The sequence below is a fragment of the Oncorhynchus masou genome, chromosome 25 (genome assembly GCF_036934945.1).
Source record: "Oncorhynchus masou masou isolate Uvic2021 chromosome 25, UVic_Omas_1.1, whole genome shotgun sequence".
Classification (NCBI taxonomy): Eukaryota; Metazoa; Chordata; class Actinopteri; order Salmoniformes; family Salmonidae; genus Oncorhynchus; species Oncorhynchus masou.
This window is the reverse complement of record NC_088236.1, coordinates 16984355-17009668: the sequence shown is the minus strand read 5'-3', so window position 1 is coordinate 17009668 and position 25314 is coordinate 16984355. Positions and strand designations below refer to the sequence as shown.

General features: G+C 41.7%; 1 protein-coding gene across 3 annotated transcripts in view; it reads right to left on the bottom strand.

Moving 5' to 3' along the window:
• LOC135513830 (ephrin-A5-like) overlaps positions 1–25314 on the bottom strand; it is a 191105-nt gene that overhangs the window by 17357 nt on the left and 148434 nt on the right. For all 3 annotated transcript variants that reach the window (XM_064936783.1, XM_064936784.1, XM_064936785.1), the window contains exon 2: positions 20857–21149. In XM_064936783.1, the coding sequence (XP_064792855.1) occupies positions 20857–21149 (293 nt within the window). The remainder of the gene's footprint in view (positions 1–20856; positions 21150–25314) is intronic.

The window sequence follows — 25314 nt, the reverse complement described above, 5'->3', positions numbered from 1 at the left end:
TTGGAGGCGGCTTATGGTAGAGAATTTAACATTACATTTTCTGGCAACAACATTATTGGACATTCTTGCAGTTAGCATGCCAATTGCATGCTCCCTCAACACTTGAGACATCTGTAGCATTGTGTTGTGTGATAAAACTGCACATTTTAGAGTGGCCTTTATTGTTCCCAGTACAAGGTTCACCTGTGTAATGATCATGTTGTTTAATCAGCTTCTTGATATGCCACACCTGTCAGGTGGCAAAGGAGAAATGCTCACTAAAAGCGATGTAAACAAATTTGTGCACAACATTTGAGAGAAATAAGCTTTTTGTGCACATGGACATTTTCTGGGATCTTTTATTTCAGCTCCAGGAACAGGGGACCAACATGTTGCGTTTATATTTTTGTTGAGTGTAGTTTATTTCCTGATTCTGGTGGAATTTTTGAAAAAGAAAAAAATATTATTTATTGGTGGTCAAATGCTAGTTTGTTGATTAGATCTTTTCCTCCCCATCAACAAGTGTTCGTTAACTTACCCCTTTGATTAGCTAAGTCTGGCCAGCCTGGCAGGCAGGCAGCTCACTGGTCAACTGTTTCCATTTCATTTTTTAAAACAGGGATTATCACGACTGGGCCATTAGTGGATGTGTTCTGTGACTGGATCCCTAGCAGCAGCCAGTAGAGACTGCAGCCGCCAGTAGAGACTGCAGCAGCCAGTAGAGACTGACCCCAGGGGAGCAGTTGGGTGGCGGCCATTCTCTGGTGGTGTTTGAGGGAGAGAGAGTGTAACGTGCTGTCTGGAGGGCAGGCTCAGCTCAATAGGCTCGTCTCCATGGATAGGAAGAGTGACACATTTGGAGGTAAATGAAATGTGAGGAGCGGAGAGGAGAGGAGAGGAGAGGAGAGGAGGAGAGGGTGAAGAAGTGAAGGGAAAATAATCCATCTATCAAAATTCTGATAATGTGTTTGAGTCCAAGGGTTTGTGTGTGTTGACTGTGGTTTCTGTCTCATCATTTCATGTTGTTGGGTCATTCATGAGTGCTGATGACCCTGAGTGATTACCAGGTTTCCTTCTAACCCTATGAATGGAACTGCAGAATCTCTGTCACTATTATAAATCCTCCCTGAGTTTAACAACATACACTGACTGAGTGTACAAAACTTTATGAACACACCTTCAGAACAGCCTCAATTTGTCAGGGCATGGACTCTACAAGGTGTCAGGGCATGTCAGGGCATGGACTCTACAAGGTGTCAGGGCATGTCAGGGCATGGACTCTACAAGGTGTCAGGGCATGTCAGGGCATGGACTCTACAAGGTGTCAGGGCATGTCAGGGCATGGACTCTACAAGGTGTCAGGGCATGTCAGGGCATGGACTCTACAAGGTGTCAGGGCATGTCAGGGCATGGACTCTACAAGGTGTCAGGGCATGTCAGGGCATGGACTCTACAAGGTGTCAGGGCATGTCAGGGCATGGACTCTACAAGGTGTCAGGGCATGTCAGGGCATGGACTCTACAAGGTGTCAGGGCATGTCAGGGCATGGACTCTACAAGGTGTCAGGGCATGTCAGGGCATGGACTCTACAAGGTGTCAGGGCATGTCAGGGCATGGACTCTACAAGGTGTCAGGGCATGTCAGGGCATGGACTCTACAAGGTGTCAGGGCATGTCAGGGCATGGACTCTACAAGGTGTCGAACACATTCCACAGAGATGCAGGCTCATGTTAATTCCAATGTCAAGTGTCAAATTGGCTGGATGTCGTTTGGGTGGTGGACCATTCCTGATACACACGGGAAACTCTTGAGCATGAAAAACCCCGCAGCGTTGCAGTTCATGACACAAACCGGTGCGCCTGGCACCTACTTCCATACCACGTTCAAAGGCACTTAAATATTTTGTCTTGCCCATTCACCCTCTCATACACAATCCATGTCTCATTTATCTCCTCCCCTTCATGATTGAAGTGGATTTAACAGGTTACATCAATAAGAGATCATAGCATTCAGACAGATTCACCTATGTCAGTCTATGTCATGGAAAGAGCAGGAGCTTATAATGTTTTGTACACTCAGTGTATGCATACGGTATATTAACCCATATACCATCCATGCCTCAGTTTTATAATATACCTGCTGCCACATGACAGTGCATCTACCTACTGTATGAGCTGCATTATGCTAATGCAATATCATATGATTTACAACCAATCATGACAGAACAACTATGCACTGTATCTTCAATCACATGCATCCATCGTCAGACAAACCAAGACAATCCTTTCGAAATTAGTTGGTTTACCACGTATGATCAAGTCATGTCTCTTGTTTCACTTTATAGGTTGTGCTGTACCAAAGTATTGTGACATTTGTAAGCATGGCTGATGTGTTTGACCATGGCCTGCTTCTTGCCAGGTCAATCAGACTGTAATAGATCTATTCTGATCTGTGCTGTTAACCCAGCACCTGAGAACTAATTTCATCCTTGCCCACAGAACATAGTAGTGATGGATCACATTTTTCTGTGTAGTCCAACAAGTCATATGAGCAACATAACTTACTCCTCCCCCCACGTAGTACACACATAGACCAATGTCAACCTGAGTTATGACACCAACCAGTTTCCCATTCGCCACACATCTCACCGACTAACAGACACACTTTTTCCTTTCCTCTCATCCCTCGCACCTCTCTCCTCCCTCGCTCCTCTCTCATCCCTCTCCCCTCCTTCCTCTCCTCTCCTTCGCTTCTCTGATATTGGCTTTCCTCCCTCCTCTTCTCAGATTAGAATTGTTCCACAGATTCTTTATATTGTAAAAATATGCTCCCTCCAGCGTTCTGTGATCGAGGGGGTTCACTTAAGCCATTAACGCTGGCTAAACTCTGACCTAGGAACCACTCAAAGTGCCCTTCTTTATCCCTTCCTTAGCAGCGTCTGTCAGAGCGTCCGACACGTCGTGGCTGTAACTCACTCACAGTTAATATATTATTCTGCTGAATTGCTTGCAGATGTGAGCAACATTAAATGGCTTCCTGCATTTTCCTGGGAGGGGTACATTTTGCATCTGAGTTCCCTCTTTCTCTCTCTTGTTTCTAGGAAGAAAAGAAGCAAGGGAAGAAAAAAGGGTAAAGAAGCAGGTTTTGGCCCAGATACAGTAGGAGATAATGATGTTGTGACTCTCACTCTCACACTCCCTCTCTCTATCCCTCTCTCTCCCTTTCTCTCTCCCCCTCTCTTTTTCACCCTCTCTTCCTCGCTCTTTCCCCCTCTCTCCCTCTTTCCCCCTCTCTCGCTCACTTTCCCCCTCTCTCTCTCTCTCTCTCTCTCTCTTTCCCTCACACTCCCTCTCTCTATCCCTCTCTCTCTCTCTCTCCCTCTCTTTCCCTCTCTCTATCCCTCTCTCCCACCCTCACTCACTCTCTCCCCCCCTCTCTCCCTCTCTCTTTCCCTCTCTCTCCCGCTCTCCCTCTCTCTCTCACTTTCCCTCTCTTTCACACTCTCTCCCTCTCTTTTCCCCCCTCTCTTCCTCACTCTTTCTCCCTCTCTCCCTCTCTTTCACTCTCTCTATCCCTCTCTACCACCCTCACTCACTCTCTCCCTCCCTCTCTCTTTCCCTCTCTCTCCCACTCTCCCTCTCTCTTTCCCTCTCTCCTTCTCTCTCTCCCTCCCTCTCTATATCTTTCTCTCTGTCTCTCTCCATTACCTGATGGGCAATTTAGCTCTTCTAAACTGCTCTCCTAGAGAGCTGCGGCTGAGAGCAAAAAAATTGAAAAATGAAGAATTATGGTCTTGATTTGGGTTTATTCCCAGCGACCTGCAAGAGTTGATTAACCTGTTTGTGTTGTTGAAGCACCTGACAGCAGAACTCTGTCTCCTCTTTGTAAATTTATAAGAGATACAACAAATCAAGCCCTCGCCCGCATTGAACTCGGAGGGCGAAAACACCATTAACAGGCGTTTCTCTGACAGAATATCATTTGACATCTTAATCTTCATCTACGGACCAGATAGTGAATCAATCAATGCTCTGCAGACGTATTTTCATCCTTTTCTCCCTTAGGTCCTGGGGTTATAGAATGTTATGAGAGCCAAAATAACTATTCATTATCAAACTCAGTCTAAATTATGGTGGTTGCTTTGAGTTCCGCTGTCCATAGTAATGAATATAATACTAATATGAAAAATGAAAATGAAAAATGTGATTACATTATTAGGAATGTCCCAAAAATAAGTGGTAAACTACACATGATATCCCGAACCATATTTATTGTCCATATTTCCTATCCCTAACCACACAATATATCATGTCATATTTCTTTATGATTATACCGTTCACAATATACAACACTGTCCTGCCACACACACACACACCACATCCCCCATCTTGTTAAAGCCACTGACTCTGCCTCTCTTCTATCATTTGTCTGGTAAATCTCTATGTGTTCCTGAAAGAAAATATATATATTTTTTCTAGAGCATCCTTCATTGTGGCTATTACCACACACTAGTACACACACACCATGCCCTCTCTCTGAGCAGGTTGGCGCGTAGCAAACATTCCACTCATCAAGTCAGAAAGCTGAACCGGTCCAATTTACAGGTTCTCAATGGCATTCTGGTTGTTGTTTTCTACAAACAAACACCTATTAATCGCTATCAATTCAGAGGAATAAAAGTTAAACAACATCACTCCTATTTATCTGCTTCTTTCATGCTAGAAAATATCCCCTCGGCAACATCTACAAAACAGGACTGGAAGCAATATAATCTCTCATGGAGAGACTACGTAAACATAAATGGGACCATAGATTTGTCTTTATACTATGGACACCAATTGATAACGAGCAGCAATATTTTTTGCACCTGGTTACTTGGACAAATAGCATTTTTCAAATTTCTGAAGGGGAGAGGGCATACAGCCCATAGAATGGCCTGTAACTTGTGAAGAGAGAGGACGGAGCTCCTCGTTTCGGTTCCGCTCCTCGTTCTAGCATCTCTTAATCTCTTCTCTTAAAACTTATGAACCCAGAACGTAATTTAGCAGCTGACCAATTATGCAAGACTTTAGTTCTGGGTTGACTGAGATTATGCTAAATGGTATACTGTATAGTTGAAAATGTCTATATCAAATCAAATCTTATTTGTCACATGCGCCGAATACGACAGGTGTAGACCTTACAGTGAAATGCTATGTAATAGGTCTGTAGCGTTGTACAGTAGTTACTGAACAGTAGTTACCCCTGTGTTGGCCGTTTGTGCTGTATGACAATCTGAAATTAAGACAGATGTATAACACATTTTTATACTGATGGAGGTGATATGGTGGGGATTTTGATGATGATGTACGCTACTCATGAACTAACTGCATTTCAGAGACCTACCGAAAGGAAAAAGCAGCAGCTGCTGGTGTTGATGATGACTATGATGAAGGTGTTTCTGCTGCTGATGAGGAGGCCATAAATAACAGGCGTATTATCATAATGACCTATTCTTTCTCTTTGAACTATTTACGCTATCCAATCAATCAACAAGCATTCCCTTTGGTTACAGATGTTGAATCTGGATATTTAAGCATTGGGAAATCAAGTCATGGTGGATGACATTAATATCCGCAGCAGTGGCCAGAGAAGCTGGAATCACTTAGAGAGACACCGCAGGCCACTAAAGCAATATGATGTTGTATAGCAGAATGGATGTGTAGTGTGGACAACCTATCAGTTGGAGTGTAATTTAATTTAGCCCTCTGGTCAGGAATCTTTCAGCAGGAAAAAAGTAGGAAATAAAGACTATGATGAAGGTGTGGCTGCTGCTGATGAGCACACAGAAAGAATTGACAGATTGGGTGGAGCTCCTCGTGTCTAACCTTTCCCTGAGCTTCATCTAACTCCAGTGTTGTGTATTTATGGATGCCAAGGGGAGCCAAGCTTCTCAAAAAATTGTACCAATAAAAAAATATATAAAACAATGTATATTTTGTCCCTCTGTGTTTTGATAATTTTCCCACAATTTGCAAGAGGCTGAATGCTTCTCACCAGAGAAAGCATCAGAGCAAGTGGAACAGCCACCCTCTGTCTCTGTATGCGTAGGCCATATATCTGATGCTGTCTGGTCAAAAAGACTATAACATCGTTGCCACCTGTAGAATTGAATGCAAGGGAAGCCAGCGAGTGTTTGGCTTCCCTTGATTAAAAAAAGTATAAAGTAATAGCCAATCTGTGTTGAGCTAAACTGAGTTCAGCTGTGAATGGTCCTGGTGCGCGGAAGAGAGTTTGGATTTATCTTCACTCCTATCACATCACATTGAGAAGAATACGGAATTGATAGACACAACTTGAATTGTTGCATCTCATTCTGTTGTTGTCCTCCGGTGACTAGCTAACTAGCTAAAATTGGCGCTTTCCTAAATTAGCCATGGATGGAGATAGGGATTTTGACTTTTTATTTCATTCTCTGTACTAGCAAGTGATTATAATGGTAATTCTGATCCAACACAAATGCATTCATTGTGCCCCTGGACTGAGATGATGGAAGTTCAATGTGTAGCTAGTTGTAGAAGGCTAATGTTAACTAGCTAATGTTGCCAACAAAATGAAGTTAGGCTCGCTCAGGTAGACTAGGGCAACAACAAATACAAGTGTGTACTGTATGACAGAGTGATAGACTGTTTAGGCAACATGGATGGCATTGTCATTTCTCAACATGCTGTTTCTACTTGCACGAACGCACTCACTCACACACACACACACACACACACACACACACACACACACACACACACACACACACACACACACACACACACACACACACACACACACACACACACACACACACACACACACACACACACACACACACACACACACACACACACACACACACAAATCAGAACCATGGACAGCCACATCATATTTAGCTAACATTGATTGGACTAAATTGTTTTTGGTATCTTTTAGTTGTCACTGTATTAGACTAAGCATGTGAAATTTGATGTTGTTGAAATGTTAAAGTTGAAATGGTGCTGGAATAGTGTAAGCAGCTCCAGATTTTTTTGTGACTTGCGTAACTATCTGTGGTTCTAAATCAATAATTGTTTACTAGTTTGAAAATGTTGGAAACATTAACCTCTTACATCTATGGGGGCGCTATTTCATTTTTGGATGAAAAACGTTCCCGTTTTAAACAAGATATTTTGTCACAAAAAGATGCTCGACTATGCATATAATTGACACCATTTGAAAGAAAACACTCTGACGTGTCCAGAAATACCAAGATATTCTCTGTGCGTGCCCTAGAACGTGAGCTTCAGGCAAAACCAAGATGAGATGGCATCCAGGAAATGACAAGGATTTTTGAGGCTCTGTTTTCCATTGTCTCCTTATATGGCTGTGAATGCGAGAGGAGTGAGTCAACCTTTTCTGTCGTTTCCCCAAGGTGTCTGCAGCATTGTTACGTATTTGTGGGCAGATCATTGGAAGATTGACCATAAGAGACCACATTTACCACGTGTCCGCCCGGTGTCCTGCGCCGAAATTGGTGCGCAAAAGTCACCTGCCAGTATTTTTCCATGCGATACAGAGAGGAAAGCAAGCTTCCACGAACTGCATATCAATGAAGAGATATGTGAAAAAAACACCTTGAGGATTGATTCCAAACAACGTTTGCCATGTTTCGGTCGATATTATGTAGTTAATCCGGAAAAAGTTTTACGTTGTAGGTGACTGAATTTTCGGTTCGTTTCGGTAGCCAGACGCAATGTAGAAAACGGAACGATTTCTCCTACACACAGACGCTTTCAGGAAAAACTGCGCATTTGGTATGTAACTGAGAGTCTCCTCATTGAAAACATCAGAAGCTCTTCAAAGGTAAATTATTTTATTTATTTGGTTATCTGGTTTTTGTGAAAATGTTGCGTGCTAAATGCTACTCAAAATGCTATGCTAGCTTTGCATACTCTTACACAAATTAGTCAATTTCTATGGTTCAAAAGCATATTTTGAAAATCTGAGATGACAGTGTTGTTAAGAAAAGGCTAAGCTTGAGAGCAGACGCATTATTTTCATTTTATTTGCGATTTTCAGAAATCGTTAACGTTGCATTATGCTAATGAGCCTGAGGCTTTAGTCACAAACCCGGATCCGGGATGGGGAGTTTCAAGAAGTTTTAACTTGGTTGACCATGCTGTACAGTTGCAAGAAACACTATGTGAACCTATTGGAAATACCTGGATTTCTGCATAAATTGGTCAAGAAATGTGATGTGATCTTCCTCTAAGTCACAACAATAGACAAACACAATGTGCTTAAACTAATAACACACAAATTATTATTTTTATCAAATCAAAGTTTATTTGTCACGTGCGCCGTATAGAACAGGTGTAGTAGACCTTACAGTGAAATGCTTACTTACAGGCTCTAACCAATAGTGGAAAAAAGTATTAGGTGAACAATAGGTAAGTAAAGAAATAAAACGACAGTGAAAAGACAGGCTATATACAGTAGCGAGGCTATAAAAGTAGTGAGGTTACATACAGACACCGGTTAGTCAGGCTGATTGAGAGAGTATGTAGATGTAGGTATGGTTAGAGTGACTATGCATATATGATGAACAGAGAGTAGCAGTAGCGTGCGTAAAAGAGGGGTTGGCGGGTGGTGGGTTGTGGGACACAATGCAGATAGCCTGGTTAGCCAATGTGCGGGAGCACTGGTTGGTCGGCCCAATTGAGGTAGTATGTACATGAATGTATAGTTAAAGTGACTATGCATATATGATAAACAGAGAGTAGCAGCAGCGCAAAAAGAGGGGTTGGGTGAGGCACACAATGCAAATAGTCTGGGTAGCCATTTGATGACCTGTTGAGCAGTCTTATGGCTTGGGGGTAAAAACTGTTGAGAATCCTTGTGTCACTGGGCAGCTCGCGGCTGTGCTTCCTTTTGTAGTCAGTAATAGTTTGCAAGCCCTGCCCCATAAGACGAGCTTTGGAGCCAGTGTAGTATGATTCAACCTTAACCCTGTACTGACCCTTTGCCTGTTTGATGGTTCATCGCAGGGCATAGCAGGATTCCTTGTAAGCTTCCGGGTTAGAGTCCCGCACCTTAAAAGAGGCAGCTCTACCCTTTAGCTACGTGCAAATGTTGCTTGTAAACCATGGCTTCTGGTTGGGGTATGTATGTACAGTCACTGTGGGGACGACATCCTCGATGCACTTATTGATAAAGCCAGTGACTGATGTGGTGTACTCCTCAATGCCATTGGAAGAATCCCGGAACATGTTCTAGTCTGTGCTAGCAAATAAGTCCTGTAGTTTAGCATTTGCTTAATCTGACCGCTTTTTCATAGACAGAGTCAGGAGGATAGAGTTGTGGTCGGATTTACAAAATGGAGGGTGAGGGAGAGCTTTGCACGCGTCTCTGTGTGTAGAGTACAGGTGATCTAGAATTGTTTGCCCTCTGGTTGCACATTTAACATGTTGATAGAAATGTGGTAGAACAGATTTCAGTTTCCCTGCATTGAAGTCTCCGGCCACTAGGATCGCCACCGCTAGGTGAGTGGTTTCCTGTTTGCTTATTTCTTTGTACAGCTGACTGAGTGTGTCTTAGTGCCAGCATCTGTCTGTGGTGGTAAATAAACAGCCATGAAAAGTATAGCTGAAAACTCTCTAGGCAAGTAGTGTGGCCTGCAATTATCACAATATACTCTACTTCAGGCGAGCAAAATCTAGAGACAACCTTAGACCCCCCCCCCCCTCGTCTAACCGGAGTGTGCTGTTCTATCTTGCCGGTGCAGCATATATCCCGCTAGCTGAATATCCATGTCGTCATTCAGCCACAATTCCGTGAAACATAGGATATTACTGTTTTTGATGTCCCGTTGGTAGGATATTCGTGATCGTACCTCGTCTAATTTATTGTCCAATGATTGCACGTTGGCGAGTAGTATTGACGGTAACGGCAGCTTCCCCATTCGTCTTCTCCGGGTCCTGACAAGGCATCCGGCTCTTTGTCCTCTGTACCTGCGTCGCTTCCTCTTGCAAATAACGGGGATGTCGGTTCTGTGGGGTGTTTGGAGAATGTCTTGTGCGTCCTCCTTGTTGTAGAAAAAAGCTTTGTCTAATCCGAGGTGAGTGATCGCTGTCCTGATATCCAGAAGCTCTTTGTCTAATCCGAGGTGAGTGATCGCTGTCCTGATATCCAGAAGCTCTTTGTCTAATCCGAGGTGAGTGATCGCTGTCCTGATATCCAGAAGCTCTTTGTCTAATCCGAGGTGAGTGATCGCTGTCCTGATATCCAGAAGCTCTTTGTCTAATCCGAGGTTAGTGATCGCTGTCCTGATATCCAGAAGCTCTTTGTCTAATCCGAGGTGAGTGATCGCTGTCCTGATATCCAGAAGCTCTTTGTCTAATCCGAGGTGAGTGATCGCTGTCCTGATATCCAGAAGCTCTTTGTCTAATCCGAGGTGAGTGATCGCTGTCCTGATATCCAGAAGCTCTTTGTCTAATCTGAGGTGAGTGATCGCTGTCCTGATATCCAGAAGCTCTTTTTTTCCGGAAGATACGGTTGCAGAAACATTATGTGCAAAATAAGTTACAAAAAAAGCAAAAAATACCCACATAATAACAGCTAATCTGGAGTCCAATCAATGAGACGAGATTTTGAGATGTTGGCTAGAGCTGCCCTGCAATATAAAAAACACTCACAAAATATGATTTTGCTATTCACATGAAGTATTGCCACATGTGAACCATACCTCAAATAAAAGAGATCTAATAAGACCTACGATTAACTTGTTATGGCTGCAATCCCACTAACGGGATAAGTGTCATCAACAACCGCTGAATAGCATAGCGCTACATTCAATAAATATTACAAAAAATATTTATAGTCATGAAATCACAAGTGCAATATAGCAAAACACAGTTTAGCCTTTTGTTAATCCACATGTAGTGTCAGATTTTGAAAATATGATTTACTGCGAAAGCAATCCAAGTGTTTGTGTAAGTTTATCGATCGCACGACAAAACATTAAGTACACTTAGCATCAGGTAGCTTGGTCACGAAAATCAGAAAATCAATCAAATTAATCGTTTACCTTCGATGATCTTCGGATGTTTTCACTCACTCAAATGTTCCTTTTGTTCCATAAAGATTATTTTTATATCCAAAATACCTCAGTTTGTTTGGCGCGCTATGTTCAGAAATCCACAGGAATGAGCGGTCACGACAACGCAGAAAATTCCAAATAGTTTTCATAATGTCCACAGAAACATGTCAAATGTTTTTTATAATCAATCCTCAGGTTGTTTTTAAAATATATAATCAATAATATTTCAACCGCAAATGTCTTTCACAGTAGGAGAGGGAAAAGCAATTCCTATCCAAACTCTTTTGCGCGAGCAAAACTCATGTGACCACCTGACGCGATGTTATCGTTCTGGCTCATTTTTCAAAATAAAAGCATGAAACTATGTCTGAAAACTGTTGACACCTTGAGGAAGCGATAGGAAAATGAATCTGGTTCATATCCCTTTAAATCCATCAAAGGGAGACTATGGAACATGGAGTTTTCAAAATAGAGGTCACTTCCTGTTTTGATTTTTTCAGGGTTTTGCCTGCAATATCAGTTCTGTTATACTCACAGACCATATTTTGACAGTTTGGGAAACTTTAGAGTTTTCTATCCAATACTAATAATAATATGCATATATTAGCAACTGAGACTGAGGAGCTGGCCATTTACAATGGGCACCTTTTCATCCAAGCTAATCTATACTGCCCCTGCAGCCATAAAAAGTTAAGAATTGTTGACCTGCATAAAACTGGAAAGGTTTACAAAAGTATCTCCAACAGACTTGATGTTCATCGGTGAGTGGAGTTTTTTTTCTATTCTATTTTTCTATTTTTTGTCTCATCAGACCACATGACCTTCTCCCATTCCTCCTCTGGATCATCCAGATGGTCATTGGCAAACTTCAGACGGCCTGGACATGCGCTGAACAGGGGGACCTTGACGGCATAGTGTGTTACTAATGGTTTTCTTTGAGACTGTGGTCCCTGCTCGCTTCAGGTCATTGACCAGATCCTGCCGTGTAGTGCTGGGCTGATCCCTCACCTTCCTCATGATCATAGATGCCCCACGGGGTGAGATCTTGCATGGAGCCCCAGACCGAGGGTGATTGACCATCATCTTGTTGCCTTCTCACCAAGCTGCTTGCCTATTGCCCTGTAGCCCATCCCAGCCTTGTGCAGGTCTACAATTTTATCCCTGATGTCCTTACACAGCTCTCTGGTCTTGGCCATTGTGGAGAGGTTGGAGTCTGTTTGATTGAGTGTGTGGACAGGTGTCTTTTATACAGGCAATGAGTTCAAACAGGTGCAGTTAATACAGGTAATGAGTGGAGAACAGGAGGGATTCTTAAAGAAAAACTAACAGGTCTGTGAGAGCCGGAACTCTTACTGGTTGGTAGGTGATCAAATACTTATGTCAGGCAATAAAATGCAAATTAATTACTTAAAAATCAAACAATGTGATTTTCTGGATTTTTGTTTTACATTCAGTCTCTCACAGTTGAAGTGTACCTATAGGTACACTATGATAAAAAATTACAGACCTCTACATGCTTTGTAAGTAGGAAAAACTGCAAAATCAGCAGTGTATCAAATACTTGTTCTCCCCACTGTACATATTACCTCAACTAACCGGTGCCCCCGCACATTGACTCTGTACCAGTACCTCCTGTATATAGTCTCTCTACTGTTATTTTACTGCTGCTCTTTAAGTACTTGTTACTTTTTTTTCTTATTCTTATCCCCCAAAAATGTAACTGCATTGTTATTTAGGGGTTTGTAAGTAAACATTTCACTGTAAGGTCTACTACACTTGTTGTATTCGGTGCATGTGACTAATAACATTTGATTGACTTGATTTGGTTCGATTCCAGGCTGTATCACAACCGGCCGTGATTGGGAGTCCCATAGTGCGGCTCACAATCGGCCCAGCGTCATCCGGGTTTGGCCGGGGTAGGCCGGGGTAGGCCGGGTTTGGCAGGGGTAGGCCGTCATTGTAAATAAAGAATTTGTTCTTAACTGAATTACTTAGTTAAATAAAGTATAAATTAAACAAATAAAAAATAAAATGGGGACGCCTGTACCATGTCAGATATAGAGTTGAGAGAGAGGATCAACTCATACAGTATACTCTAACCACACACAAAGGTTGAACCCATACAGAATCAACTCATACTGTGCACAAACAATAGACTGAAGTGAAATACAAGTCACTCCATCAACAGATACATTGGTGTCAGAGTATGTGGTTTCAGACACTGCAGTGAGTCGGTGAGACTAACCAGAAGCATATTGCAGCAGAAGCAAAGGGACACTATCACCCAGCTTTGATAAAACTGATTTCCCTGGGGTGGCAGACTCAGATGAACTCTCACACACTCTGACACACACTCCTCTCCACTGCCACAGACATGAAACAGGCAACACCAGCACCTCCGGGCTGTTTAACCTCACATTGTAACATGAAGAGGGACCACTCTCTCTCTCTGTCATTCTTTATAAAATATGGGGTACTATTCTGCAGTGGGAAGCCATTCCAGGAGTGATATGTTCTAAATGATAAGCTGCAGTGAAACGTGAGTCTGCTGGTGTCTCCTCAAATCATCTCAATACCGCTCTGGAGGAGCAGAGGTAAGGTTGTTAAAACATGGGGTTAGGGTCGTGGCTGTTACAGGCTGTTCTCTCCCAAACATATGCACAAACACACACCACATTTACTATGTGTTCTGTGTAACCATGCAGAAAATAGACTGAGATAGAGGGTATATCCTACAAGGCCCAAAGAGAAGATGGTCAGTCTTAAGAGTTCTGGAGAACACTGTAGTGTGTTGTTTTGGATTGACTCGCTTTGCCAAGACTTCAATATCAATTTGAAATATTATATATGACCGACTGGCTCGATTCGGTCTTATGTAGCAAAATTGATTTATTTTGTATTTTTACATTGGATAAAAGTAGAGACTCAGAGCTAGAAAATGGTATATCACACACTACAGTTGAGGAGCAATGGGGAAGTAATTCTGCTTTGAATGTTGTTAAACTTCTAACCCCACTTTTGAGAAAATGACCCTTGAACGTTTTGGTACACGTACTGGAGAGCTCTTCTTTGTCGACACTAGGGCTATTGCGGTGATCGTATTACAGCCACACCAGTGGTCACGAGTCAAGAAGGCAGTCAAATTCCACATGACCGTTTAGTCACGGTAATTGGGCTTCTCCAAGCTCTGATGCTGCTGGTGGTCATTAGTAGCCTACCAAACTTGCTAACTGCCTGGTACTCAGTAATCTATTGTCCCTCTAATCAGTCTGACATCATTGCAAATGTATTAGAAAATGTAATCAAACCTTTAATGAGAGCCCATGAGCTCATGTTGCGCAACATTTCAATAGGCTATGCATTTGACCAGGAAAACAGAGTGACGGCCTGTAGTAAAAATAGGAGGACCAGCTTTCTACAGGCTAGGTCTACTATATACATTTTTCATCTTTCATTTTATTAATCACAATGCCTATATTTCAAACAGGAGTTTAGCCTCCCTGCCTGGCATGAAAATAAACCACAGGGAAAAGCGTACTGCTTTCGCGATTTAAGTGTATAGATGCCATGTCTTTTTCTCTGCCCCTGTTGCCCATTTCCATGATAGTGGTCCATTCTAAATCAAAACCAATTTCACACATATTTTATTTAGTGTGAAGACAAGATTAAATCAAGAATAGTCTGATGGGTGACAATATTAGCCAATATTAGCCAAATCTTGTCTGCTTAAGCATTTGCCCCACACATCTCTTTAAGGATTAACATGCATGACATCAGCAGCCTTGTGGTCCAAAATAGCATAACTGGTGTATTTTAACACCAATAAACCCATTCGTTTAAAAAGGAATTCAATATATGTCAATCTAGCAATCCAGGCAACCAAAAGCAACTTTCTAAACAATGTTTTGATTAGTTTCTAGCTTGTTAGCTGGTGAGCTAACGTTAACCTTTTCATATGTGAGTTCCAAATATCTCAAACTGCGCTTTTAACGGACCTGCGCTTTTAACGGACCTCTGAGACTATCACAGTGCAGGTGCATTTATACGGAGACTTGATTACACACAGGTGGATTGTATTTATCATCATTAGTCATTTAGGTCAACATTGGATCATTCAGAGATCCTCACTGAACTTCTGGAGAGAGTTTGCTGCACTGAAAGTAAAGGGGCTGAATAATTTTGCACGCCCAATTTTTCAGTTTTTGATTTGTTAAAAAAGTTTGAAAAATCCAATAAATATCGTTCCACTTCATGATTGTGTCCCACTTGTTGTTGATTCTTCACAAAAAAATACAGTTTTATATCTTTATGTTTGAAGCCTGAAATGTGGCAAAAGGTCGCAAAGTTCAAGGGGACCGAATACTTTCGCAAGGCACTGTAAGTGTCTTATTAAGTTATAAAAGTTTCTGTATGTCGTGTCATGTCGTTTCTACTGTCACTCACTCTTTGTATGGACTATAACATATTTGTGTATATTCCTTATAACCGTGGACACGTGAGGTAACATTACTCATTTTATAATCTTTATATTCAATTGTGCTTATGTAGCTAGCTACGTTCTTCTATTAGCTCTGTAAAACAATGGTAATTGCATCAGAGAAGTATTAGCTTGTGTTGTATTTTGAAGCTACCCTGGCCTTATGACTCCAAAGTGGCGTAGCGGTCTACAGCACTGCATCTAAATGCTAGAGGCATTACTACAGACACCCTAGTTCAAAACCAGGATGCGTAAGTGACTTGTTATGTTATAATAGTTTCTGTATGTGAACTGTACTGTACTTCCAATTACAAAAAAAACCTTGATCAGTAATCATCTCAGCTGTTAGTTGGTGGCCATTGAGGGCAGTGTCGATCAGATGGAAAAATATCTTGGTCGTTTTTCCGAGTGTATTCCACAAAGCTGTTTATCATGTCCGCCTTATCCACTGCCCCCTTTTTGAGGTTATAGTCAAGCACATAGTCTGGTTTGATTTTTCTCTCTCCCGTCAGGTGGTCCACCTTCCCTGTGGCTGACATGGTTGCTGTATGGACAGTGGAGAGGACATGGACGTCTCGTTTGTCATGCCATTTTACTGCCAGCTGTTCTCCTGGAACTCCACCTCCCCTCTCTGCATCTTCCTGCATCCGAATGCCGGAATCCCCTTCCTGTTCGACCTGACTGTGCCACAGGCTCCTGTGCTGTTGGAGAGCAGCTGGAAGAGTGTGGGACTGCTGTGACAATTGTCCACATACAAAGTGTGTCCCTTGCTGAGATGAGGAGCCAGCATGGTCATCATGGACCCGATACCCCAAGCCCATCATAATGTTGAATGTCAGTGGTGGACCCTGTGCAAACTATAATGTCTTCACGTTGCACATGACAAAGAACTTTTTTTCTATTTAATTTTTTAAATTTTTAATATTTTACTAGGCAAGTCAGTTAAGAACAAATTCTTATTTTCAATGACGGCCTAGGAACAGTGGGTTAACTGCCTGTTCAGGGGCAGCACGACAGATTTGTACCTTGTCAGCTCGGGGATTCGAACTTGCAACCTTTCGGTTACTAGTCCAACCCATACTTGACCTCCAACCTGTGCCTTTTGGAGGGTATATATTGATGGAACTCCCAGCCTATCTTTCCATAACATCAGGGTCTCATCAATGCATAGGTCCTTGTATGGCACAAAGACACAACCAAATGCTGATGACAGACTGGTGCGAACATTTCTTATTTTGTATAACCTAGGAAGTGGTCTTGGGAAAAAAGGGTGGCAAAGAAGGGAGTTGCAAACATTGGATCGGTACTCAGGGAGTTCTTCTTTACTATTCCCATGAGAAGGACTGTCACCAGGAAGGTATATCATTTCACTAATTGTGGTTGTCACCCATTTAGCGAGTTTCTCCCTCACTCCTGGCTCTCTCTTCTCCTGTAGCTCCAAGGCATAGTGATTGGTCTCCTCTACTATGTCTCCCACCAACTCCTCTGTCAGAAACAACTTGAAGCACTCAGATGGAAATGGAAAGGGGCATTGCACTCCAGACTGGGACTCATCAAAGCAAACAGCAGGGCCAGGAGGGGTGAAATGGCTGGCGGCCTTCCAGCTACCTCAGAATTCCTGTACTTCATCCACTGTCAGTCTGCCTCCATCACCACCAGCATCTTCAAAGGGACCTGGGACTTTGTCAGTGGATAACAAGTCCTCAGATTCAGGGTTCTCAATGGTTACAATGTTGGGGGGCAGCTCCTCACTGTCACTGTCAGAATCTGATTCCTGACTCATTGTCAGAATTCAAATAATCTCCAGAATTTCCACATTTGTGAGTGGTGTCCTTTTGAAAGACAATGCTAATGATACAACTTATCTCACTAGGTACATACATAAACATACATAGACAACAACACTGAATGGCTCAGAGTGCGAGTGAGAGGTTACGTGATTCACTGCCGGCTCGCTTCACTTGCATCAATAAATCACTATCAGAAAATGTTTTGTGTGGTAATTATTGATATATTTACTGTTTTATTCACATGTTTGCAAGTACTATTTACAAATCATGAATTCCGATTATTGCATAGATTGTAATGGGCATATATTATGTGTGTAAAACACTTTTTTGAAGGTTGTACTGATGATGATGTGCTAAGCTAATTCCAGCTATGTGTGGAGCCATGTTTGTTGACATACAAATCATTCTGGGTGTGACATAGTAGTTTGTCAAACCAAAGATTTTATAACAAAATGAGGTGAGTAAGGGTTCATTCATTTTTTGAGAACTTCTGGAAGTGATTGGTGGGATGTGAATGATGGTAGATGACACACCCCCTTAAACATGCATGCTATAAACAGACCAAACTCATCTTGTCTTCTTATCTTTGGTTTCTGTGAGAATAAAAGAATGGCGGCACGCAGAAACTACCCATCATCGGATTACTTTCGATTTCTAGAAAGTCAATTATTTCGACCAATGGTGAGCTCACCCGTGATGTGATTAATTATAATATAAATTGTTATTAGCTAATTCATATTGTAGTTTATGTCAGCCGAGAGTTATAAAAATATGGCCGCTTGTTTTACGTCAATCTTTCCTCAGTTAGCGCTAGGACAAATGCAGCCTACATTTTTTCAGTTTGGATGATTGTGTTATGCTGTAGATACTTTTGTGAATGTCATCAAAAAATAAACTGCTCACATTCTGGCCATTACTTTTTAAGGACTATGTTCGTGCAAAATGTTTCTGAAAAAACATGTGTGGCCAGCTCAAATGCTGATTCTTGAGTCATTCAAAACTGTCCGTTCTAAATAAGCACTCTAAATAAGCGTTCTAATCACACCGTTTAGACCGTATGCTACAGGGACCGCTGCAGAATTCAAATAATGACCACATCATATAGCTGACAACATCTTAACTTGAGCTAATTTTTATTAATTATTACAGGAAAATAAACTCACAACAAGATCATTATTTACAAGCTAATTAGAGGAAAATACCTTACGGTTGTGAGTGTGACGAAATAAAAGCAGGGCATTCTAACTGAGAATTTTAGAACTTGGACATCGTCTTTTCGGCCTAACGTTCTATCCTAGTTTTACTTTGGTGCAGGTCATGTTGTTCTTCACATTGCCGTATCTGGTTAACAAATACTATATGAAATAATTTATTTGTCACATTCTCAAGATACAGAAAGTGTAAACGGTAGTGAGAAATAGTACCTTGTTTAGCCATATAGCTAGCTAGCTAAGCAATTAACGATAATCCCAACTCATAACGTTACTACCCTGTATGAATCAGCAGGCAGCTAACCAACTAGATTCAATGATAGCTAGCTAGTTAACATTAGGCTATAACTATCAATGGCAATGGCTCTGAGATACGAATGATATTACTACACAGATCATACACATAACATTAGCTAGCGAGCCAGCCAGCTAACGTTGGCTACCTAGCTAACAGTACACTTTAACCTGTTTATGCTCTGGGGGCGCTATTTCATTTTTGGATGAAAAACGTTACCGTTTTAAACAAGATATTTTGTCACAAAAAGATGCTCGACTATGCATATAATTGATAGCATTCGAAAGAAAACACTCTGACGTGTCCAGAACTACCAAGATATTTTCTGTGCGTGCCCTAGAACGTGAGCTTCAGGCAAAACCAAGATGAGACGGCATCCAGGAAATTAGCAGGATTTTTTAGGCTCTGTTTTCCATTGTCTCCTTATATGGCTGTGAATGCGAGAGGAATGAGCCTGCCCTTTCTGTCGTTTCCCCAAGGTGTCTGCAGCATTGTGACGTATTTGTAGGCAGATCATTGGAAGATTGACCATAAGAGACCACATTTACCAGGTGTCCGCCCGGTGTCCTGCGCCGAAATTGGTGCGCAAAAGTCACCTGCCAGTATTTTTCCATGGGATATAGAGAGGAAAGCAAGCTTCCACGCACTGCATATCAATGAAGAGATATGTGAAAAAACACCTTGAGGATTGATTCCAAACAACGTTTGCCATGTTTCGGTCGATATTATGTAGTTAATCCGGAAAAGGTTTTACGTTGTAGGTGACTGAATTTTCGGTTCGTTTCGGTAGCCAGACGCAATGTAGAAAACGGAACGATTTCTCCTACACACAGACGCTTTCAGGAAAAACTGCGCATTTGGTATGTAACTGAGAGTCTCCTCATTGAAAACATCAGAAGCTCTTCAAAGGTAAATGATTTTATTTATTTGGTTATCTGGTTTTTGTGAAAATGTTGCGTGCTAAATGCTACTCAAAATGCTATGCTAGCTTTGCATACTCTTACACAAATTAGTCAATTTCTATGGTTCAAAAGCATATTTTGAAAATCTGAGATGACAGTGTTGTTAAGAAAAGGCTAAGCTTGAGAGCAGACGCATTATTTTCATTTTATTTGCGATTTTCAGAAATCGTTAACGTTGCGTTATGCTAATGAGCCTGAGGCTTTAGTCACAAACCCGGATCCGGGATGGGGAGTTCCAAGAAGTTAACTTGCAATGAAAATAACTTTCTGACAAAATATGAAATGTATAATATCTGAAAATGTCGCTAGCTAGACTCTCTTACCTGGATGAAGATGGATGAACACTTTTCCTTCTCTGTCACGGATGCCACGGATGCCATGGTTGCCCTTAGTTTAAAAATGTAATCCGGAGACAGGTGTTTTATACAGCAGCCTTCTGTGTGTTTTCTTTTTATCTCCCTCCGCATATTTGCAATCAAACGCCAGAATTTTCTCCATCTCCTTAGCTATCATACTCTGCTTCCACTGGGCATTCCACTGATTTAAAAACCTGTCCTTCAGAAAGTGGAGAGGAACACTTTTGCAGTTATTTGTGATATCTTTAAAAAAAGAACAGATACCTACACATACTGAGCAGCCATTGTTATAGACAGAAGTGTGCTACATGGCAGACCAATCTGAACTCATCTCTTGGCATGTCCAGCCCATCCATTATCTCAGCCAATCATGGCTAGCGGGAAGGTTCATTCATTTTTTTATAAAAAATATATTTATGTTCAAATGCCTCTCCTATGAAGTATTGACGTATTACATATGCCTAGTTTCCTGAAACGAGTCACATATTCTTCCAATGCAAATTTGGATGTGAAATGGTTGTTCTTCTGATACAACTGCATACAATTCTAAACACGTTAAGGGCTGCATCTGCCGTCCACTCTGACATCAGACTGACTTCAACACACATGAATTCAACACATAACAGTGCTCTCTATGACTCACATACAATAACAATATATGGTGATATACGTCAATACTCACAGATGTAGTAGTACTCTCTGCCCGGTCTGAACTCGAAGCCCAGAGAGAAGGGGGTGAAGAGCTGGAACTTCTCGGAGAACTTGAGTGGTCCATTGGGGGAGTGAGGCCTGTTACACTCCCAGCGTTTAAAGCCCTTGGCTGTGTGGTCACACGTACTGTAGCCGTCGTAGTTGACCATGTAGAGGACGTAGCGCTCCATCAGCTCCTCCGGCACCATGTCTTCATAGTGGGGACAGAACACATCCAGGTAGTCGTTTATACACACGTCAATGTGGTAGTCTCCACGATGGAACCTGATTGGACAGAAGGCAAGGAAGAGAACATTAGTGTTTGGAAGACTGATGAAGGGCTTCAGTTACAGATGTAATGGAAGATAAAATCAGCAGTTAGTCAGAATTACTTTATTCCCCAATAACAGTCATACACCATTGAATGTGCCTCAAAAACTTTACGTTTAAAAAAAATGTTTTAGGGAGAGGGAAGGAGGGAGGGAGGGAGAGAAAAAGAAAGGGAAGTAGGGAGAGAAAGAAAGTGTTTGAAAGTGCCTCAAAAACTTTACAATTATTTATCAATTATCAACAACAGTACATTACATAACACCGCCAAGAAAGAAGTGACTTTACTCTGCACAACCTGATTTAGTAGTACTTTAAAAGTAAAAGTAACATTCATGGTCCTAAACACATTTCTGCAGTACACAGTGTTCTGGACATTGAAGTCAACGTGACTTGATGAGTACACTCCCACTCCAAGTCCACTTCAGTTCATATCAACAATATCACTGAAAACATCCTCAATTATAAAACTCACACACATATGTATGTGTGAGTGCGCACGCACACACACACAACAGTCATGTTAACATTTTCTCAATGTTATACAGTATGTTGATTAATTTGTTTAGATGTTTATGAGTGCAGGTTGGATCTTTCAACATTCTTCAGATATCCCTCAGAAATGTGCAAGCAATCGTTCTTAACATTTGGCTTTAGTAAACGAGGAGGTTTTGTCTATAAATCCATCCCGGGAAATTTATGCACAACACTTCTCTACAACATAATGTATCACACACTAAAGAATCCAACTTGGACGAAATATCTCTCTTTTGGATGCCAGAAAGCGCTGCGAAAAAGTACTTTTTCCTTATTTACTTCTAGCATTTTGAAAACTCAGAGAAGAGTTCAGACATCAGAGGGTTCCAGAGTCCACAGGGAGGTGTGAGATAGTTGAGACTGTAAATGTCAAACGATACCAAAATACAGCGTGTGTTTTCCCCCAGAAGGCTGTGCATAGAGGCATGTTTAAAACTCCACTGATCCACAACATACTACACAGGGTCATGATGTTCTAATTCCCTCATCTGAACATACACACACACACACACACACACACACACACACACACACACACACACACACACACACACACACACACACACACACACACACACACACACGCGCGCACAGGCACACACACACGCGCACAGGCACACACATACACAGACACATACAGACACACACAGAGTTGGGTCGGTTACTTTCTAAATGTAATATGTTACAGTTAATAGTTACCTGTCCAAAATTGTAACCAGTAACGTTAATTTTGGATTACCACAAACTCAGTAATGTAATCTGATTACTTTCAGTTACTTTGCGATTGCTTAAGTGGCACTGGAAGAAGACAAAAATGTATATTACCAATTGAACTCCTGCCAGATAAATCAATGTTAGAGCTCACATAGTTGGCCATCAATGGATGTTGCATTTTACTTTATGGGTTATGTAGGCTTCTGACCCATTGCTTTCTACTTCCAATAGAGATAACACAATTATTGGGCTATACATGTACATTAAAAAACAACATCTGACACATTTCCAATCTTTCCAATTAGGTAAATACCCCTTGAACATCAAGAATAGGACAATAATATGGACATATACTGTATATTAGTCTATTTGTTTTACCTCAATACAACCCCAAAACAAAGGACATATTAGTCTGCTATGTTGTTTGGGTTGTTGTCATGGAGAGCTGATTGGGCTCATTGCTTCAAAACATGGTTGAAATATAAATGTTGCTCTAATGGAATGGCATGCTTCGTATTCAACCGATAAGTGCTATTTGCTTAATGTGAAAGGATTGAATTCTATAATACATACTATGGATAGGCCTATTGTTTACATTTTTGTTGGTGATACCATAGAATTACCAACTAGAACACTAGAACACTTAATTAATTTAAAATAAGATTTGATATGGGGTAGCCTAGTGGTTAGAGTGTTGGGCTGGTACAAATCTGTCATTCTGTCCCTGAACAAGGCAGTTAACCCACTGTTCCTAGGCTGTCATTGAAAATAAGAATTTGTTCCAAGGCTGTCATTAAAAATAAGAATTTGTTCTTAACTGACTTGTCTAGTTAAATAAAGGTAAAATAAATATCTCGATAAGGTGTTGAAGTCTTTCAAAAGTGAACAAGTTTAAGCATATGTTCATTAGGCCTTTAGAAATGTTTTTTTTTTATCGGTACGAATTAGATTGAGCAATCAAAGCCCACTCATGGTCTTCATAAATTAAACATGTTTTCGACTGTATGTGCTGTAGGAACTCCCTCAAACTATTATTCCACAGGTTGGGATCCACGCTATGCAGCTGCAAGAGCACATTTTTCACTGGCTGTCCACGGGTCGCATAAAACAGTGATTGATAGGCAGCTTAACCTACACTTCTGAAATTCAATCATTTTTGGGGTATAATACACCTATATATTTGTGATCAGTCATCCACAACCATATATTTGAGAGAGCAGCAGTGTGATGCATATCATTGCTATGCAGATATCAATAATAGGCCCATAGACTACAACGCCCCTGTCGTCCTTACCTCCAAGCATTTACTCCAGTTGGTCATATAATCTTTGATGCCGACAGCAGTTATATCACTGGAAAACATGGAATGGACTGTAGGCTACAAAAGCCTATTCCTGCTCTTTTCCCACGGTCCATCAAACACATTTGTGTGTCATCATAGTGGTCTCTGATGTGGTCAGCCTCACTCAGGCAGAACAAATTTAAACGTGCTCCTTTTTTCAATGCTGAATTCAATGTCATTGAGAAAACAGAAAGGTGTCATTAAGTATTTAATCGAAAACAATCTTTCTGAATTTCAAAGTAATCCAAGAAGTTATCATCTAGTTTTTCAAAAGTATCTGTAATCTGATTACATTTTTTTATTTGGTAACGTAACAGATTACAGTTTGTAATCCGTTAATCCCCAACCCTGGACACACACCCACATGCACATACAACTACACACGCACACACACACACAAGCTTGCCCACACACACACACACACTGTGGCTCAGGTCCGAATTCATCTTTGATTTGTCTACTAACAACTGTCTGACCATGCCTCAGAGGAATTAGTGTGAATGTCGTTAGAGCAGTTGGCTGAGGGGTGGATCTGGGGAAAGCTGACTCTAACTTCAGGTTGCTGACCCTAACTCAACCCTGAAAAGAGACTTTCATTCTCTACCTACCTTTGCTATGTCTGGACCTGAGAAGAGGTCAATTTTTAATTGAAAACCTCTCTGCCTTGTACATGGGACTTAGACAGCACTTAGCACACTGCCCTTCCTCTCGTCTACACTTCATCCTCTACTCCTCATCTCTCCTTTTTCCAATTTCTCCCCTCCCCCCCTCCCCTCCCCTCCCCTCCCCTCCCCTCCCCTCCCCTCCCCCCTCCCCTCCCCTCCCCCTCCCCTCCCCCCCCACACAAACTCTCTCTCTCTTTCCCCTTGTATCTCTTCTTTTTTAACTTTACCTCTCTCCCTCTCTCCTCCCTCCCTCTCTTCTCCCTTCTCTCCTCCCTCCCTCTCTCTCCTTCTACCATCCCTCCCTCCTCCAACATTCTCTCCTCACTCTGACAGAGTTGGCTCTGCAGCCAAGGAAAGCAGACTGCCTTTGATGTTACGATGATAAAGGTGGTCTGGGCGCTTTATTAATCACACTCTGATGGGGACAACACACACACACACACACACACACACACACACACACACACACACACACACACACACACACACACACACACACACACACACACACACACACACACACACACACTTCATTCCTCCCCAGTTGTTTGTGGACAGGGAGGGGGCGAGAATTGCTTTTTGATTGTCCATCACTCTTTGTGGAGTATCACTTTCTATTTGTAAGCCTTCACTAACACAGTGTTAATATTGAAGAGCGAGCTAGCTTGAAGACTCTTTGACTGACACCATCTGTTCAGTGTGTGTGTGTGTGTGTGCGGTATGTAACATGTGTGTATGTACGGTTGTGTGATGTTTATGCAGGCGTCTAATGCTGCTTTCCTGTGTTTACTCATTCAGAATAAATAGCTGAGTGAAACTGTTTACCTTTCCGGCAGCATCTCATGTGTAACATTTCATTTAAAAC